Raw genomic sequence first — 19459 nt, 5'->3', positions numbered from 1 at the left:
ACGGCCAGGAATGCACACGACACAGTTACGTACGGCGAGTGCAGTGGCTCTTTGCCACAATACACAATTTAACATACTGTCACTCTGTAGAATATTAGTCTGCCCCATGTCATCGACATCGATCCGTGCCAGAAACCAAAGCAAATTCAAAATGTTGCAGATAATGAGGTCTCAGCTACTGCACCATCTAGGTCTTGTAAAATAAACTGTGAAAGTTTTCTGTGCTGTTGACCATGTGGTGGGACAATTCTCGTGACACTGCACAAGCACTAGTACTACCCGGCGCTGCTCGGTCAGTTACAGCAACAGCAACCTCTTGATAGTACGACTTCATCTTTCACGTTCTCCACTGAGCTGACCCGTGTTTCAGAACTGCATTACCGTATTTACTTGGAACTAAGCCGCACCTGAAAAATGAGACTCGAAATCGAGGAAAAAAAAAAATCCTGAATCTAAGCCACACCTGAAATTTGAGACTCGAAATTCAAGGGGAGAGAAAAGTTTTAGGCCGCACCTCCAAATTGAAACAAAGTTGGTCTATTGTAATATGAGAAACAATTTAGGTAGAATAAATGACCGCTGTCTGCTTCACAGCTGCTGTGCAGCGAGCTACCTTAATTTAAGTATTAACAGTATTTTTCTTACTTGTCACTACTTCTTCCGTGTGTTTTTGCTTTTAGGAAGCTTTAATTGTCGAATGCTACTAATAGCGTTCCATAGATTTCGTGTTTCTTTTGAATACAGTCAGAGAGAGTCCCTTTAGTCAACCATAGTGCCAGTAGTGCCAGTGTTTTTCAATACAGGTCAGAGACAGGTAGTGCCATTTTCATTGTTTTCTACAAGACGTGGCTAGCAATCACAGTTTAGTCAATAATCAGCCGCCTTTAGTGAATTAGCAGTCTAGTTAAATGTTGATTAAGTCTCTTAAGTAAACTGATTCCTTAGGATGCATAGGATGTGTGATTGCTGTGTACGGACGCAGGAGGAGCTGCCCACTCTTCGCGAACAGCTGAGTGTGTCGATGGCCGCGGTCAGCCGTCTTCAGGCTGCTGCCTTGGAGTGTAGTGGCAATGGGGAGTCTGGTGCGTCGCAAGGTACACCTCAGGTGTTACGTGCTTCGCCAACTGTCCCTGCTGTCGAGACATCTTCGCGGGTACCGGGCGCGGTTGGGCTACCCTCTCCCCGAGGGGAATGGTGGGTTCACAGGCGTTTGCAGCGCACGAGGCGGAGGGTCAATGTGGAGGCTGGCCGTGTGGCATTGCCCGCTCTGCCTGTGAGTGGACATGTGGCTGCTCTTTCAGCAAGGTCCGAGCAGGCATACTGGGGCAGGGGTTTATTAGTTATTGGGAACTCCAACGTTAGGTGGGTTATGGAGCCCCTTAGGGAAATAGCGGTAAGGTTGGGGAAGAAGGCCAGTGTTCACTCTGTCTGCTTGCTGGGGGGTCTCATCTGAGATGTGGAGGCGGCCCTACCGGCGGCGATAGAGAGCACTGGGTGCACCCGACTGCAAATTGTTGCTCGTGTCGGCACCAATGACTCCTGCCGTCTGGGTTCAGAGGTCATCCTCAGTTCGTACAGGTGGTTGGCGGAATTGGTGAAGACGGAAAGCCTTGCTCGCGGGCTGGAATCAGAGCTAACTATTTGTAGTACCATTCCCAGAACCGATCGCGGTCAGGCGTGCACTACATGCCTGAAGTGGCTACAAGGGTAGCGGAGCACATGTGGATGCCTCCTGAGACGCGGCAAGGTAGGAGTAGGCAAAATGCAACAGGAATAACAATGTTAATGTGGTAATAGTAAACTGCAGGAGCGTCTATAGAAAGGTCCCAGAACTGCTCTCATTAATAAACGGTCACAACGCCCATATAGTACTAGGGACAGAGAGTTGGCTGAAACCAGACGTAAACAGTAATGAAATCATAAACTCAGATTGGAATGTATACCCCGGAGACAGGCTGGACAGTGAAGGGGGAGGCATGTTTATAGCTATAAGAAGTGCAATAGTATCGAAGGAAATTGACGGAGATTCGAATTGTGAAATGATTTGGGTGAAGGTCACGGTTAAAGCAGGCTCAGACATGGTAATTGGATGTCTCTATAGGGCCCCGGGCTGTTGTGGCTGAGCACCTGAAGAATAATTTGGAAAATGTTTCGAGTAGATTTCCCCACCATGTTATAGTTCTGGGTGGAGATTTTAATTTGCCGGATATAGACGGGGAGACTCAAACATTCACAATGGGTGGCAGGGACAAAGAATCCAGTGAAATTCTTTTAAGTGCTTTATCTGAAAAGTACCTTGAGCAATTAAACAGAGAACCGATTCGTGGCGATAACATATTAGACCTTCTGGTGACAAACAGACCCGAACTATTTGAAACAGTTAACGCAGAACAGGGAATCAGCAGTCATAGTGCGGTTACTGCATCGATGATTTCAGCCATAAATAGAAATATTAAAAAAGGTAGGAAGATATTTCTGTTTAGCAAAAGTGACAAAAAGCAGATTACAGAGTACCTGACGGCTCAACAGAAAAGTTTTGTCTTAAGTACAGATAGTGTTGAGGATCAGTGGACAAAGTTCAAAACTATCGTACAATATGTGTTAGATGAGTATGTGCCAAGCAAGATCGTAAAAGATGGAAAAGAGCCACCGTGGTACAACAACCGAGTTAGAAAACTGCTGCGGAAGCAAAGGGAACTTAACAGCAAACATAAACATAGCCAAAGCGTTGCAGACAAACAAAAATTACGTGAAATGAAATGTAGTGTGAGGAGGGCTACGCTAGAGGCGTTCAATGAATACAAAAGTAAAGTTCTATGTACTGACTTGGCAGAAAATCCTAAGAAATTTTGGTCTGATGTCAAAGTGGTAGGTTGATCAAAACAAAATGTCCAGACACTCTGTGACCAAAATGGTACTGAAACAGAGGATGACAGACTGAAGGCCAAAATACTAAATGGCTTCTTCCAAAGCTGTTTCACAGAGGAAGACTGCACTGTAGTTCCTTTTCTAGATTGTCGCACAGATGACAAAATGGTAGATATCGAAATAGTCGACAGAGGGATAGAGAAACAATTAAAATTCCTCAAAAGAGGAAAGGCCGCTGGACCTGGTGGGATACCAGTTCGATTTTACACAGAGTACGCGAAGGAACTTGCCCCCCTTCTTGAAGCGGTGTACCGTAGGTCACTAGAAGAGCGAAGCTTTTCAAAGGATTGGAAAAGGGCACAGGTCATCCCCATTTTCAAGAAGGGACGTCGAACAGATGTGCAGAACTATAGACCTATATCTCTAACGTCGATCAGTTGTAGAATTTTGGAACACGTATTATGTTCGAGTATAATGACTTTTCTGGAGACCAGAAATCTACTCTGTAGGAATCAGCATGGGTTTCGAAAAAGACGGTCATGTGAAACCCAGCTCGCGCTATTCGTCCAGGAGACCCAGAGGGCCATAGACACGGGTTCACAGGTAGATGCCGTGTTTCTTGACTTCCGCAAGGCGTTCAATAAAGTTCCCCACAGTCGTTTAATGAACAAGGTAAGAGCATATGGACTATCAGACCAATTGTGTGATTGGATTGAGGAGTTCCTAGATAACAGAACGCAGCATGTCATTCTCAATGGAGAGAAGTCTTCCAAAGTAAGAGTGATTTCAGGTGTGCCGCAGGGGAGTGTCATAGGACCCAGGGGAGTGTCAGGACCATTGCTATTCACAATATACATAAATGACCTGGTGGATGACATCGTTAGTTCACTGAGGCTTTTTGCAGATGATGTTGTGGTGTATCGAGAGGTTGTAACAATGAAAAATTGTACTAAAATGCAGGAGGATCTGCAGCAAATTGACGCATGGTGCAGGGAATGGCAATTGAGTCTCAATGTAGACAAGTGTAATGTGCTGCGAATACATAGAAAGATAGATCCCTTATCATTTAGCTACAAAATAGGTCAGCAACTGGAAGCAGTTAATTCCATAAATTATCTGGGAGTACGCATTAGGAGTGATTTTAAATGGAATGATCATATAAAGTTGATTGTCGGTAAACCAGATGCCAGACTGAGATTCATTGGAAGAATCGTAAGGAAATACAATCCGAAAACGAAGGAAGTAGGTTACAGTACGCTTGTTCGCCCACTGCTCGAATACTGCTCAGCAGTGTGGGATCCCTACCAGATAGGGTTGATAGAAGAGAAAGAGAAGATCCAACAGAGAGCAGCATGCTTTGTTACAGGATCATTTAGTAATTGCGAAAGCGTTACAGAGATGATAGATAAACTCCAGTGGAAGACTATGCAGGAGAGATGCTCAGTAGCTCGGTACGGGCTTTTGTTAAAATTTCGAGAACATATCTTCACTGAAGAGTCAAGCAGTATATTGCTTACTCCTACGTATGTCTCGCGAAGAGACCATGAGGATAAAATCAGAGAGATTAGAGCCCACACAGAAGCATACCGACAGTCCTTCTTTCCACGAGCAATACGAGACTGGAATAGAGGGGAGAACCGACAGAGGTACTCAGGGTACCCTCCGCCACACAACGTCAGGTGGCTTGCGGAGTATGGATGTAGATGTAGATAGCTACAGTAGTTTGGTTCGAGTCGTAAGCTTAGCAGTTAAGCTTTACTAGGTAGCCATTGCTATGCGTCAGGCGTGCTTCGTCTGGTTTGAATCGGTTGTTTATTTTTCTTTGATCTGATAGGTTATAAGTGTTTACATCACTCAAGGCTGAAATGCATTATTGTACTGTGTCGTGCATTGTTTGTCGCATTCCGATAATAAGTGTTTACGACCTGTCGCCACTCGCGGCATGGCTTGCTATTGTGCGCGCTACTGCCCCTTAAAAAAGGGGGGGGGAAGGAGGGGGGGGGGGGGAGAGAGAGAGAGAGAGAGAGAGAGAGAGAGAGAGAGAGAGAGAGAGAGAGAAATTGTCTCATTAGCGAAACAATGGCAAGAGACTGCTATTTGTTGTTACTTACATTGCTGATTTCTTTGATAATGATCAGCAAGAACGAAATAATAGACTGCGTGTGATAGATGTTCTGAACGAGAGTTTAGCTAAAACTTTTCTCTGTTTGAATATCTTTGCTGCCTCTTTTGTACATTACATTCTGCACAGAAATTAGAGTCATCTTAGATTTAAAAATCTATTCAATTGCCGTGCTTCATTTCTGATTGTATCACTATTAGGCATAAGAATAATACGAAGATAAACATGATGTGATACGTATGTTCTTCCGGATTTGCTACTGTCTCACATTAGTTTCGTATGTTATTAAGCAGGCAGGATTTAAGTGAGATAGCAGCAAACATGAAAGAATACATGGCAAAATGTTTATATTCATATTGTTCTTATGTTGAAGACAATACTGCATGTGATTCGCAATTTATAAATGTTCCTATTAGCAACCATCTCTTCTCACAGGTAGGAAACAATTCAGAACGTAGAGTTGGCCATATTGACAAACAACCCAAATAGTCTTGCCAGTCGAATTTTCGTAGTACATTGAAATGCTGCTACATTCGAAGATGAACAACACGGAATTTGTGTTTACTTCGTTGGATAATGTATGAAAATACAGTGGTCGAAACTCGGGAAGGAGAAAAAAAAAATTGTCTTACACCTATAAAACAGAAAGAAACTTCCACATGGGAAAAATATATTAAAAACAAAGATTCCAAGACTTACCAAGCGGGAAAGCGCCGGCAGACAGGCACATGAACAAAACACACAAACACACACACACAGAATTACGAGCTTTCGCAACTGGCAGTTGCTTCGTCAGGAAGGAAGGAAGGAGAGGGAAAAATGAAAGGATGTGGGTTTTAAGGGAGAGGGTAAGGAGTCATTCCAATCCCGGGAGCGGAAAGACTTCCCTTAGGGGAAAAAAAGGACAGGTGTACACTCGCACACACACATATCCATCCGCACATACATGTATGTGCGGATGGATATGTGTGTGTGTGTGTGTGTGTGTGTGTGTGCGAGTGTACACCTGTCCTTTTTTTCCCCTAAGGGAAGTCTTTCCGCTCCCGGGATTGGAATGACTCCTTACCCTCTCCCTTAAAACCCACATCCTTTCATTTTTCCCTCTCCTTCCTTCCTTCCTGACGAAGCAACTGCCAGTTGCGAAAGCTCTTATATATATATATATATATATATATATATATATATATATATATATATATATATATATATATATATACTGACACAGCGTTTTGGCGCCAGTATTTATCTTTGTGCCTGCAAAGCATGCCTGTGTAGCGCTACATATATTCGACAGCAGAAGTTAGTTGTGGCAGCACCTACCAACATTTTTCAGAACTTAAGCTTGCTGACTTTGCACTCGATTCTAAACCGCAGGTGATTTTTTGGATTACAAAAACCGGAAAAAAAGTGCGGCTTAGATTCGAGTAAATACGGTATCTTCTTTAAACTATTTAATGACACTGGGCCTCTCCTCGGACCTTTCAGCTGATGATACTCTCTCAGCGCAGCACTGTAATTGCTGCACTTTACATAAAACAGTTTCACTAACAGTACATGATCTCTCTTCTAGGTAGACATACTGTTCACTCACATTATAGCTTGTCAAATGACTGTGCGGATGTCATATCGTCAGACAGTGTAAAGTTCCATATTGCACCTGCTGTCCAAAATTGGAACAATTTTTTTCCTGTGTAAACCTGTTTCGCATTATCGTACCTATGAAATTTCACCGCCGTATGATAATTACAGCCCGTACTGGACCTCCACAAGTAGCTGCACTTCAGTTATAACCACCCAATAGTTATAAAAAGTTGTATGCTACCACAGAACATTTTAAAATTCCATTTTAATGCTTAAAGATCATTGTCTCTCCAAAGGATTATTAAAGTGAATGTAAGACAAAAGCTGTCATTCCTCACAAAAGTCAGTTATCAGTGTCAGTGACTGGCAGAACAGGTTAGGTTCCTGTGATGGAGAATTTGTAGCTCACCTTTTGGGACTGCCAGACTGAAACACTTGATGTGACAGGTGTGTGTCTTTATTCCTGTTAACTACTTTCTGTACACATTCCTCAAAATTTTGTATAACCAAAGTAATTGTTAACCTGGCATAACTCTGTATGGGTGGCTAGTAACAGCGGTGGATGGTTTAGTGTACTTACTTTTTTCATAATGTTCTGTATAGTTGAGATTTAACCTGCTCCTTCATTGTAATTATTGGCCAAGTGTCATGTGTTCATAATGTCAGTTTTAATAAACCCACATTCTCAATGTAAGGTCAAGGATTTGGACTGTTCAGCGTAGAATTACTTGTGATTGTAATAAGTGTTTTATCGTATGACAACATCACTAAATTGTTCAAAAGTGTAATGTTTTCAGCACATGCTCAGTTATTGGTAAGTGAATAACTTTCTGAGAGTTACATTACTTTTAGTAAATTTACACTTAAGATGTCAACTTGTCATAGATGAAAAGTAGGGTTTTTGCACTGAAAGTTAAAACTTCAAATAACTGCAGGTGAATGTTTGTTAATTGGAGTAGGTATTGTACATTCTTCTTGAAAAGTTACTGTTGTGTGCTCGATTGGAGTAATAGTGATACAGTTGAGCAGAAAAGGGGCCAACGGTGTAGACTTTTCATCAACTGCCAATTAAGGACAGCTGACAGCAGAAGCTGTGCATTTCGGTATTGGACGCCTTCACACAATCCCCTTTAATGAGGACTATAGTGCTAGTTTTATTGCTCGGTATTAGCATTATGAGTTTTCTCCTCAGTTTCACTATTAGCTCTAATCTGTTGTAGGCTTCTTGGGGAGTTAAATCACTTACTGAAAATGAGCACTCTTCTGCTAACCCAGAGTGCCGTCCACAACATTCTGCTGCAACCGAGCTCATTCTGTGACAGTTTTTCAGTGAGGTGTACATCCTGCAAACACTTCTTTTTCATCCGGGTTCGGTGCTGCCTTGTATTCTGGACTGAAATGACACTCTGGGCATCTTGGCCATTGCTTCTTCTGAATGCTCTACTTGTCAAACATGTCAGTGATTAAATGCAGGCAGATTTAGAGATGGACAAGACTGTACCACTACAAATCGTGGCTGTTAGTGATTTATATTCCCACCCAGAGGTGCACTTATAACATTGAACTGATTGACTGCCCTTTTAGTCAGAGAAATTAAGTGATAGGAAATGTTGAATCCATAATGGGGCCTTAACATGCTCAAGTTTGTCGGAGCAGAATGTTTGCAACTGTCTGGAGACGTGGTCTGGAATATCCAGTTCGCATTTACACCTTCTGACCATGATGCAGCTCTCTTGCAGTCCCTAATCAGTAGTCTGAGAGTGCAGAGTATTCACTGGCTGTGGCCAAATTAAGTAAATTTGTGTATAAAATGATTATTCTGTATAGCGTTATTACTTCAGAAGTTACAAAAAGATAAGGATAAGCACATAGAAGATCACCAAAAGAGTGGCTTCTAAAATACGTAACACTGAGGAGCTAGAAATTGAGAAAGAGTACTGGTTTAAGTATCTAGGACAAAGCAAGATTTTTTTCTTGTGGCATATTACACTGTATATAAGGAGAATTGACATCGATGAGAAAATCAGTAAGTGGTTATAAAAGACTTGCAATAAAATCGAGGTGCTAAAGCAACTGGCAGAAGCTATGCTCATATGAAATTTTTTGCTGAGATATCACCTTCGTTGAGCCATATGTTTCCAGAAATATTTCATTCCGCTATGTACAGTACTAAAGCACTTCATGTTGTCTGAATCTGTTTGAGTGCCGCCATACTTTTCACAGGCCGAAACACTGTCTGTCTGGACAATTAAGTGCAAACATCTGAGCATATAAAGGATCCTTAAGTGCGAAGCGTGAACCATTTGCAAGATATGTTACAACAACTGCAGAGGATTTTCATTCCAGCTCATCTGAAGATGTCAATGACTAAATAGTACACCGTCTAGAGGGCAGAACGTTTCCACATTTTTACTGATTGCTGACTGACATTAGGTGATGGACACACGCTAATTTGTAATTTTGGATGTTGTTTCATAAATTCAGCAATAATGTGCTTACATGGTGCTTCATCTTTCCTTGAGCATCTACTGCTGTACATCAGTTTAATATTGTGACATGTTGCAGGTGACGCACACATGCAGATGCAACTTACATTTACTTGACTACAGTCGCTGTTCTCTGGCTGCAGAGACCAGACATTTCTCTGGCTGCAGAGACCAGACATAATGAAACATTTTCTTAAAAATTTTCACCTTTATAGGCTGAATCTTGAAAAACACGGGACCACAATCTTTTTTATTTCTAACTGTGAAGTCAAATACGAGTATTCACAGATTTAGTTTTAACAATACTTCAGTAGTTCTGTAATAATTTATTTTCAAAAAACTTTCACTCACCATTTGACCCCTTTAGGGGTTGAATTTCCAAAAGCACTGAAACACATTTCTTTATTTCTGACTTAGAAACTAGAAACAAGCTTTTGTACTTCCAACTTCAAATTGCTGTAGTATGATATATACTCAGAAAGTTGTAATTCGTTATTTCTATAGGGGTGGCATTTCAAAAAACCCCTTCTTAAATGATGCCTGCAGTATAAAATAAACACCCTCAACAAATTTCAAGTTTCTATACGTAGCAGTTTGGGCTGGGCGATTAAGTCAGTCAGCCAGGGCATTTTGTTGTACGTGTAGAAATGTACAGGTTTATTGCAGCAATGTTAGACTAAGCAAAATCAAAATATTATAAAATAGTATCAAATTTCACCTCTGGCCTGAGGGCGACACCTATTCCATCTTTTTGATCCTTTTATAAGGAATTTTAGCAAACCGTGTTTTATCTCAAAGGAGACTGCATATAGGGTGCCAGTGCAACCTATTCTCGAATACTGCTAGATTGCTTTGCATCCATTCCAGGCCAGATTGAAGTAAAACCTCAAAACAATTCATAGGGGGGCTACGAGATTTGTTAGTGGTAGGTCCAAACAAAATGTAGGTGTCAGAGAGATGCTTCGGGAACTTAAGTGGAAATCCCTGACAGAAAGGCGATGCTCTTTTCGTGGAACACTTTTGAGAAAATTTAGAGAACTGGAATTTGAAGCTGAGCGCATACAGTCAGTTGGTTTTCCCTCGCTCTATTTGGAACTGGAACAAGAAAGGAAATGGCCAGTAGTGCTACAGGGTACCTTCAGCCGAGCACTGCAGAGTATCAGTGGGATCTGTTCAAAAATTCCACAACTTGCCCACAAAATTTTTCTACCCTTACCTTTTACTTATTTTGCAACGTCTTCTTCAAAATACTCCATCACGATTGATACACCGCTCCCAATGCTGTTTCTACTTCTGGAAGCAATCTCGGTATGCCTCTTGCTCGATTGCGTGAAGCGCTGTCTTTCGTCTATCGTTGCAAATCATCCTTTCGACGGGATTGTTTACTTTGTAAATAAATAAAAAATTTAAAAAAATGTCCGTAGGGACCAAGTCTGTAGAGTACTGAAGATGAGGCAGCACAGTGATTTTTTGTTTCCTTCTCTCACTTTCTCGCAAGTGTCGCAACAGGTCCCAATAGTACCGTCAATTAACAGTTTGTCCCTGTGGCACAAACTCGCGATGAACTACTCCTCAAAAAAAAAAAAAAAAAAATCGACACAGCTTTGGCATTTGACCTGACGAACTTTTATTGGCCCCTGAGAATCTTTCCTGACCCATTGTAAAGATTGAACCTTGGTCCAACATCATAATCTCAGACCCACATATCATTGCCAGTTGTGATTTTCTTAAGGAACACCTCATTCTCATTTGTACGATCCAACAGCCTTTCACAGATTGTGAAGCGAATGTCTTCCAGCTGTTGACTCGTGAGCCACGGGATGAATGTGGCGGCAATACGATGCATTCTAAGATGCTGTGTCAAGATTTCACGATATGATCCAATAGAAATGTTACATTCTTCTGCATTCTCTCGGACACCGACGGTGTCAGTGGACGTTGAAGGGTGTCCCGAATGAGGGTCGTGTTTAACTTCCGATCGACAATTTTTTAAATGGCGTGAACCGTTCGTAACGTAAAGTACAGGTTAAGCACTAATTACTGTAGGCGTCCTGCATCATTTGGTGTGTCTCTATAAAGTCTCGAGCTGTAATTAGTTTTGGAAAACATTATTCAAGTTTTACTGTCTCAATAAATGTTTGTTTTTAAGCGTAAAGACCTGTCATTTTAAAGTCACATGTGAAGGCGTACAGACATTGACTTTTCTTTAGTTTATTCACGAGCGCATCAGCAACGAGAATTTGGGAGAGGGGATGACAAATGAACATATGGAATACCAGATAATGGCTTGCAGAGTATTCATGTTTATAAAAAGGTTCTAAAAACTGAAAACATAATTAACGTTGAACATATTAAAAGAAATAATGTAAAGAACTACTGTCACGGAATCTGTCTCCTTAACATTTACTAGTATTGTTATAAATACATATTTTCTCCCTAACAGGCAGTTTCAAATTCTGTTTTCAGATAATTGCAGCCGTTGTCGCTTACCGATACCGCAACCAGATGAATCTGGAAGACAAAGCAAGTGCCATTAATGTACCTAGGTATAACAGCTATTTGTATTAAAATGAGACGGGAACTAGTCAACTGTGTACCTCCTGTGCACTAGTGTAAACAAATTTTCTTACAGCGAGAGAAAAACACCATTGTAACAAATTTTTCTTACATTATTGTAATGCGGGTCAAGATTTTGTCTAAAGATGTGTACTTTATGATGGCTTGAAATTTGCTCTTGCTGTATTGTAAAACCATGTTTTTACACAGGGTGTTTCATTTTATTGCATTTACTTACAAAGATTTATCATGTTAAGGTAATTTTGGAAGCATTTTAGGAGATCTCTTTTTGTTTTATTTATTAGTTTTTAAGTCTTAAATATTCTGGTGATATTTAGATACTAATAACAAATATTTGTAACTGTTTTACCAAGTGTGGATATGTTCTTTTGACTGGAAGACTGTTGTATCAGATATTTCACAGAGTTTTTATATAATACAACTCTCGTTTACATTCCTAGAAAAAGTGTCTCATATTAAAGGTCGGTGGAGTAAATTGAAACACGAGATGCATTTTATGGTTAGAAATCTGGATATAAGGATTTAAATGTTAACTGTGGAAAATTGTATGTGTTTCATAATGTCTGTAAGTGGATAGGCTCAGAGACCGACAGTTCCAGAATAGAACTATAATTCTTTCTCAATACCGCGCTTGGTTTGGCATTAGTCACATACTATATAAATACCAATTCACCCAGGTGTATCTTTGCCACCAAAGAGTGGCCCGTATTGAAAGGTGATGTGTCATGTATATGGATTAGTTCTTAGTATACAAATAACACAGTTTTATCAACAGTGTGGTATTAATAAATGCGAGAGTAGTGTTGACTGTCTTCTTAACAGTCATCACATACCTGTGATGTAGCCTTACTTAAAATATATTGACAGTAGAACAGTGATTAATTCATGTGTATTTCATTATTATGCCTAATTGTGTGCGAAGAAAAAAAATGAATTCTGAGATAGGTTCTGCAATAAATGTACCTTTTATAACTTATTTTAAAAACGAATAATCAATTTGCTGGTATACCAGTTTTTTAGCGAAATCATCCTTATTCTGACATTTTATGTTATGTCTCTGCTTGCAAAACATCAGGGAATCCATTAATTTTCCTACTAGATTTTGAATTGTTCATTGAGACTGTCGTAGGAGTGTTGAAGATAACATTACTTGTAATAGAAATGTGAAATAATGTGTGTTAAACCGTTATAACATGTATTTTCCATTTGTGCTTAGATGTATCTGATGGCAGAGTTGAGACATTACGGTTCGTTTCTTCACTCTAATGCCATCCTACATCGTAATATGCTTAATGTTGTTCTCTCTCTTCCTTTGTCTGTCCAGTATAGTGAACTGACAAAGACACAGGAAGGAACAGTATTTAATACTGGAATCTCATGGTGCAATCATAATTTTAAAGCTGCCTATCTGCAAACACTCATTTGGATTGGGCCAGCTTTGAGGCTAAATCACCAAAATATTGTGTATAATGTAACTGCTTGCATATGTCTGAGCTTCTAATCTCTTGTAGTCATTTCTTTAGTGGTTGTGCTGAAATACGGAAGTGTAATTTATAACCTACAACACTACTTTCTGCCTGAATGAGTAGTTTCAGGCATTGCAGTAATTGTGTGGTAGTGTTGTTACCACTGAATAAATCCCATTAGCTCTTCTGTTATTTAAACAAAAATCTTATTAGCATATTTTTGTATAAGTTAAATCATTTCAAACCTAAAAGAAATCTTCAATATTTTATATGAACAGCTGAATGTTTAAGGGCTATTAATAAAGCATAGACAAAACAACAAAATTGGTCTGTCCCTGTGTAAAACCTACTCCTACAATGTTTTATTTCACAGCGCAGTTAACACTATTGAAAAGGATAAAATTAATACTCAAAAGAAACAAAACAGTCAAACAATAGAATGTCCAGGTTGGAGTAAAAACATACCAATATTATTGTATTACCCTTTCCACAGGTAAAAAGAATCATATTTTGCAACCAGTAATGAAACATTAAGAGTTCATAAATGTCAACTCTAACATATCTTATATGTATCAAGTATAATTAAATACGTCGTACTTGTGACAACAGGTGTTTTAGAAATTGAATACTTAATTTAGTAAAAGATAATTTAACTTTTTGATGATATAATGATAGGATTTACATGGTTGAAAAGAAAATACATAACAAATTTTAACTAGCTGTATTGTAATACAATAGAGGCTAATTTGTGAAATTCTGGGAAACAATTGCACTTTCTACACACGAATAGTGTCTGTCCTTAACAATTTGGTATTTCATATCTTTACTTTATGTTTTTAACCTGGGGCCAACGTCAAACTGCACAAATTTGGATAGACTTGCCTGGAACTGGTTTTGTAGCACTCTGATGCTTCTTGCTTTGTAGTAATAGCTGATGGCCAGCCACCTTTTGTCATGACCTCTCCACATTTGTAGAGTATCTCTTCTATTCTGGATTTGAATTCTGGTAGATTATTTTGTTTATCACAGAAAATTTTGAAATTCACAGTCCCACCAATGTAGCAACTGAGAACTGACAGATCCACCAAGTGGAAAGACAGGTACAGCAATTTTTCCTCCATTTGATGGATACGCTGTAATAGGAGATAAGTGCATTAAGAAAATAATCCACTCCTCACATAAATTTATCGTGTAATGAGACTATAGGACGACACGGTACCCATAAGTGTCTTTTTGTTGTATCCCATATTCGTCCAGATGCAGATGTGCTGGTTGGCTTCAACGCTTAGTCTCACTTTTCAAAAGCATCTGTTCACAATTTTTTCAGGTTAGCGTAAGTTGAAAATTTGTAACCTAAATGACAGTTTGGTCTAAATGTTCCTAATAAATGAACCACCTGCAATACAACTAGAAAATTCACTGATGAAAGCCAGTTATCAAAAACGACTTGTGTTCAGATCTAGAACAATGTTCTGACTTGCACCTGTATCTGCAACTAAAATTATTTTGCCCCCGTAAATCTCAAATTTATGTACCTTACCTCTTGTATCATATAAAACAAATATTTTATAGCCCCTTTTATTTGGATTATTGGGCAAATATTGTTTGTGCCGATTGCAGTTTCATAGGGACCATCTTCTCATCTACACTGATTATCTGAGATTGAGGAACTGCCTGAAACTTGTGCAACAATAAATCAGTTAATGGGCATATTCTTTACAGCCTGTCTCTATGTGGCTCATCAGGATTTGGCATTTTGTGGTTTTCACTGACACATATCATTTTGGGGCCGTCACTGACTTGTATCCTTAAGTGTGGCATCAGTAACATGACTTAAGTCAACTTGCCCTTGCATGGTACATAAGAATCTGAGAGATGATAAACTGACTGTGCCAAGAAACTGCTAAAGTTTATTGTCTGTCAGTTATAATGGCTTGTTTGCATTCTTTTGAACAGAAAATAAATTACTCTGTTCATCAGCCATGTACTTTAACAATGAGACATTAAGAAATTCACAAAAATCTATTGGAGCCTACAAAACATCTGCTTTTGGTAATGAGCTGTTTCAAGGAGGAACCATTTTCTTTGTCAGCCTGCATAGTCTGATCTTTCTATTGTACTGCTTGTGCTGTCTATGCTTGGAGCAGCTGCGTGATATTGAAAAATATTTCCAGAATCTGTCTCACTGCCCGCAAGAGTCCTCATAATATTCGGTAACCTTCAAAGTACTAATAGTAGTTTAATGGTTTGACATCATACTCGTAAAACAAAGTGAGAGAGAGGGAGATAGAGAGAGAGAGAATCCAATGTTTTATAACACACTAATTATCATAATAAACTTTAGGTTGAGAAATAAGCAGTTACAGTCTACTGGTGGCCTATATAAAGATTGAGAAAAGACAGTTTTTTTGTTTGTTATCCAAAATATGTACACATGACTTACCCGGTTAATGCATCAATGCCTTCAGTTCTTCTGTACTCACCACTGTGGCCTATCGTATTCAGTTTCTGAGCGACTAAGAATAACAGAATACCTCCTGCAGGTTGTGTAACAACTAATAACGGATTATAGACACTAACACTATTTTCAATTTGTTATCAATCACCTTTTTTATTTCTTCTCTCGCTGCAGTTCAAAGATTCAAAGGTATAGGATACGGTTGGCAAAAGAAACGCTTACTGTCCTTTATCTTATACCTACGTATGTATTCCTTAATTATTCCCATTTGATCTGAAAACACATTTATATCCTGATAAAATATTTAGTAATTGAATTTTCTGTTCTTATGACAGTATATCTCATTTGTGCACTTTTGATTCAACATTTCCAGATAACTTCTGTTTTGCTTGTTCTCATTCTTCTACTGCACTTATATCAAGAAGCTATTAAATGCATATGCTTTGTTAAATATTGTCTTTAAGTTCTAATTATATGTACTGGAAAGGTATACTAAGTGACCATATTATCCCTTTCCCCTGTGACACTTTTTCCTGTTGAAATCCAATAGTGTCTTGTTATTAAATAGCCACTCTCTACTCAATAGTACATCTAAGTTTAAATTATGTTCTACTTGCAATATTTGCTAAAAGGTCAACATTTTAATTGTGACTGGTAGTCACGGTTTCTTGTTTAAATTGTTTTCATTTATTACTGATAATTTGAACAACAAATGTTCTGGCTATAGAACTCTGATACTTTTTCCTCATTATTGGTAGCTGTACCTGTGAGATAATGATGTTTCACTGCCATAGTCTAAATGATTGTTGATTTTCATCCCAAAATCGTTGCTATTCACCATATAGTGGAGGCGTTGAGTCGCAGACAGGCACAACAAAACACTACTGAACAAGTAGGCTTTCAGCCCCCACATTCATGTAAAAGCAGCTCACACACACCTGAGCACTGTTCCTGGCTGGCTGCCAAAGCCAGAGACAGAGGTCATGTGTGTTTTTCAGAAGAAGGCCTTCTGGCCGTAAACTTAAATGTTTAGGAGTCTTTTTTGTTGTACCTGTCTGCAACTCAACAAATCCTGAATATGATGAGTAGCAATCTATCCTTTTCATAAGACATATTTTAGAATAAAATGTCTTGAGTTTTGTTTCCTTAATTTATAGTATCTGGTTTCACTTTTCCATTGAAACCATGGTGAATAACAGCTTCTGTTGTTGTTATTATTAGATAGTAGTATTCATATTATCTGATTGAGAGTATTCTCTTGGGTAAGTCCCCTCGTGCTTTGTATAATGTGTCAAATCCTTCGATACATGTTAATCTGTTGTTTTCGTCCATCCATCCATCCTTGATACTATATTCCCGTTTTTACTTGTTATGGGCAGCAGTCTATGAACTAATACTTTTATTAAATGAATTTCTTCAATAGGATCATCTAAATATTTAGAGCTTGTTAACTGTTATTTGATATACTTCTTACTACTACCACAACTATTGTTATAATATCTAGGCCCCAATAGCTCCAGTGCTAACTTCTCGAGTACTTGCTTGTTTTCCAAACCATGTTCTTCCATTAATTCTGTAGGGTACACAGTCTTCATTATGCTTCTCCTTATTAAATTGATCTTTCATTTTAGATAACTCGAATTAAAATTCCGCTTTCATCCTATCTATGTCAGCTGACGAATGAGGCACACTGACATATGATTCAATCTTTTCCTGAACCTTCTGTTCTGTTCCATCCCTGATGATGTGAGAGTGGAGCCTGAGATTGTAGTTTCGTTCTAAAACATTGAACCTTATTGCAGTGTCTGAAATTTGCGTACTTCATAAATTTCCGTTCTGTAAGTATTTATTTTTTCAAATCCTTAATAAGCTCTCGAAATTGTTCATTTACTTCATTTCTCATTAAGTCACACTTTTTAATAACCAGTGTGACTCACCTGATAAAGTGAAAATGGTATATTGTAGCTTGGATATTTTTATTATTTATTTGTGGGAATCACGTAATGTGTTCATCTAATTGTGGATTTTCTACTTGTAATCCAGTTTTTAAGCAACTGTCTGAGCATTTGTCTCACTCAGCACTTTCTCAACTCTTAACACCTTCTATTCACATTCATATCAACAATAGCTTCAACACTTCTTCCATTTTCCTGATTGTCACTGGCATATAATAAGAACCCTTGAATAACACTACTTCACATTTCAACTTACACAAACATATTCTAAAAAATTCTATTAACTCCAAATTATCTTCACTTAACACTCCCCCCATGAGAAGAAAATACAGCTGCTCAAACTTATTTGGGCAGTATGCTGTATCATAATGATCAACGAATCACACCGCACGCAACCCAGTGAAACTGTTGGTAGATGAGCAGCTAACTTATACTCTGCTACTTGTGGCATAGTTAAGGACCAGATGTCTCGGACATAAATCTCCTTAATTCTGGAGTTAGGAATTTCTTTTGCAACGTATATGATGGTGTGCTCAAACATAATGCATACAAATTTTTTATTCTGTACTACACATCACACATATTACTCTGTTGACTTTCCTGCTTTACTGACGTAACCCACTGCCTTTAGAAGGCTCTGAATTGTAGCATGTAATGTGGCAGTATGTAGTGTAACTGTGTCAGTGTATTAGAAAGGGCGTGCTGTAATCAAGTTTCTAACTGCAGAAAATGTGCCTACAATTGAAATCCATACCAGAGTGAAACCTGTGTACGGTGGTGAGTGTATCGGCATCTGTAATGTGTGATGTTGGGTTGTTTGTGCTCGTAATGGAGGAAATGGTGGTGTTAACCTCAACAAGTGTGGCAGTGCTCAGAGCGTTTGCAAAACTTAAAGATCACTTCAAAAGACTTCACTCTTATAGTGATGAAATGGTGCTAGCTGGAATGAGGTTGTGGCTCCGCCAATGAAGCCTACAGTGTCAGTATCAACAAACTAGTCATTCATTGGGAATAATGTATTGGTCACCAGGGTGACTCTTCTTTAAAGAGCTTTGAGTGCTTTCACATAAAATATTCAGAGGCATTACTTTTCAGCACACCCTTGTATCTTGTCTATAATTGAATTAGTATACACTGACTATTATTTCTTCTTAAATTTCTGTGTGTGTTGTACTTATAACTAATTGCGCACTTTGTCTATGTATTCGGCTGCCAGTGACAACAATGACTATTTCTAGCTGTTTGCTGGATATTTTTATTCACCAAGTTAATTCACTTCCAGCACATATTTGTTCTAGGTACTTTCACTAGTTCACAGAATGTAATGATTTCACTCAATATAGAAGATTTGCTCATGAGACATAATTCTTGATATTAGTTGACCACATTTTTATTTCTTCATGACTCTAAATACTAAAAAGCTCAGCCTTCTTTTCTATTTTCTGCAGTAGTTGCTGAAAATACAGTATTTAGTATAATATGCAATTTCATAAATAAATACAATACTGAAGAATTTTAGTGCTACAAATCGATGGAGGTTCACTTCCTTCATTTCACCTGTTGCATGCAGTTGTGAAGGTCTAAAGATGTGTGTCTTACACAAACAGCATTTTCAAATTCTCTTGTTTGTCTGTGAAAGTAGTTTGTTATGTATAAATGTTGCTTAAGTCACATCATGTATACTATACAACAAAAAATAATTTTCAGAACTGAACTTCTATGTGTCTATACTGTGCTCATTCACTTAGAGCAGAAGCCAGACTGTCTCAAGTACAGTTAAGTATGATAATAGGGATACATTTTATTCTCTGTGCTACACACACACACATCAACTGAATGATATTTATTTATTTTTATTTATTCACTCACTTGTCATTAGCCAACATTTGTTCAAATAGACAGTTTTGACATTACATTTGATAGTGAATCTGTAATTGGGAAACTAC

At 38.6% G+C, this 19459-nt stretch overlaps 1 protein-coding gene across 2 annotated transcripts in view; it reads left to right on the top strand.

Moving 5' to 3' along the window:
- LOC126293334 (tetraspanin-31) overlaps window positions 1–13424 on the top strand; it is a 60836-nt gene extending 47412 nt beyond the window's left edge. The window contains exon 6 of one of the 2 annotated variants that reach the window (XM_049986523.1): window positions 11524–13424. In XM_049986523.1, coding sequence (XP_049842480.1) covers window positions 11524–11625 — 102 coding nt within the window. In that variant the 3' untranslated portion in view covers window positions 11626–13424. The remainder of the gene's footprint in view (window positions 1–11523) is intronic. The other variant, XM_049986524.1, reaches the window with a different exon arrangement.
- The last annotated feature ends 6035 nt before the right edge of the window (window positions 13425–19459 follow it).

The sequence above is a fragment of the Schistocerca gregaria genome, chromosome 10, assembly GCF_023897955.1.
Source record: "Schistocerca gregaria isolate iqSchGreg1 chromosome 10, iqSchGreg1.2, whole genome shotgun sequence".
NCBI lineage: Eukaryota > Metazoa > Arthropoda > Insecta > Orthoptera > Acrididae > Schistocerca > Schistocerca gregaria.
The sequence above is the reverse complement of the archived record's forward strand: the minus strand, read 5'-3'. Positions and strand labels throughout refer to the sequence as shown.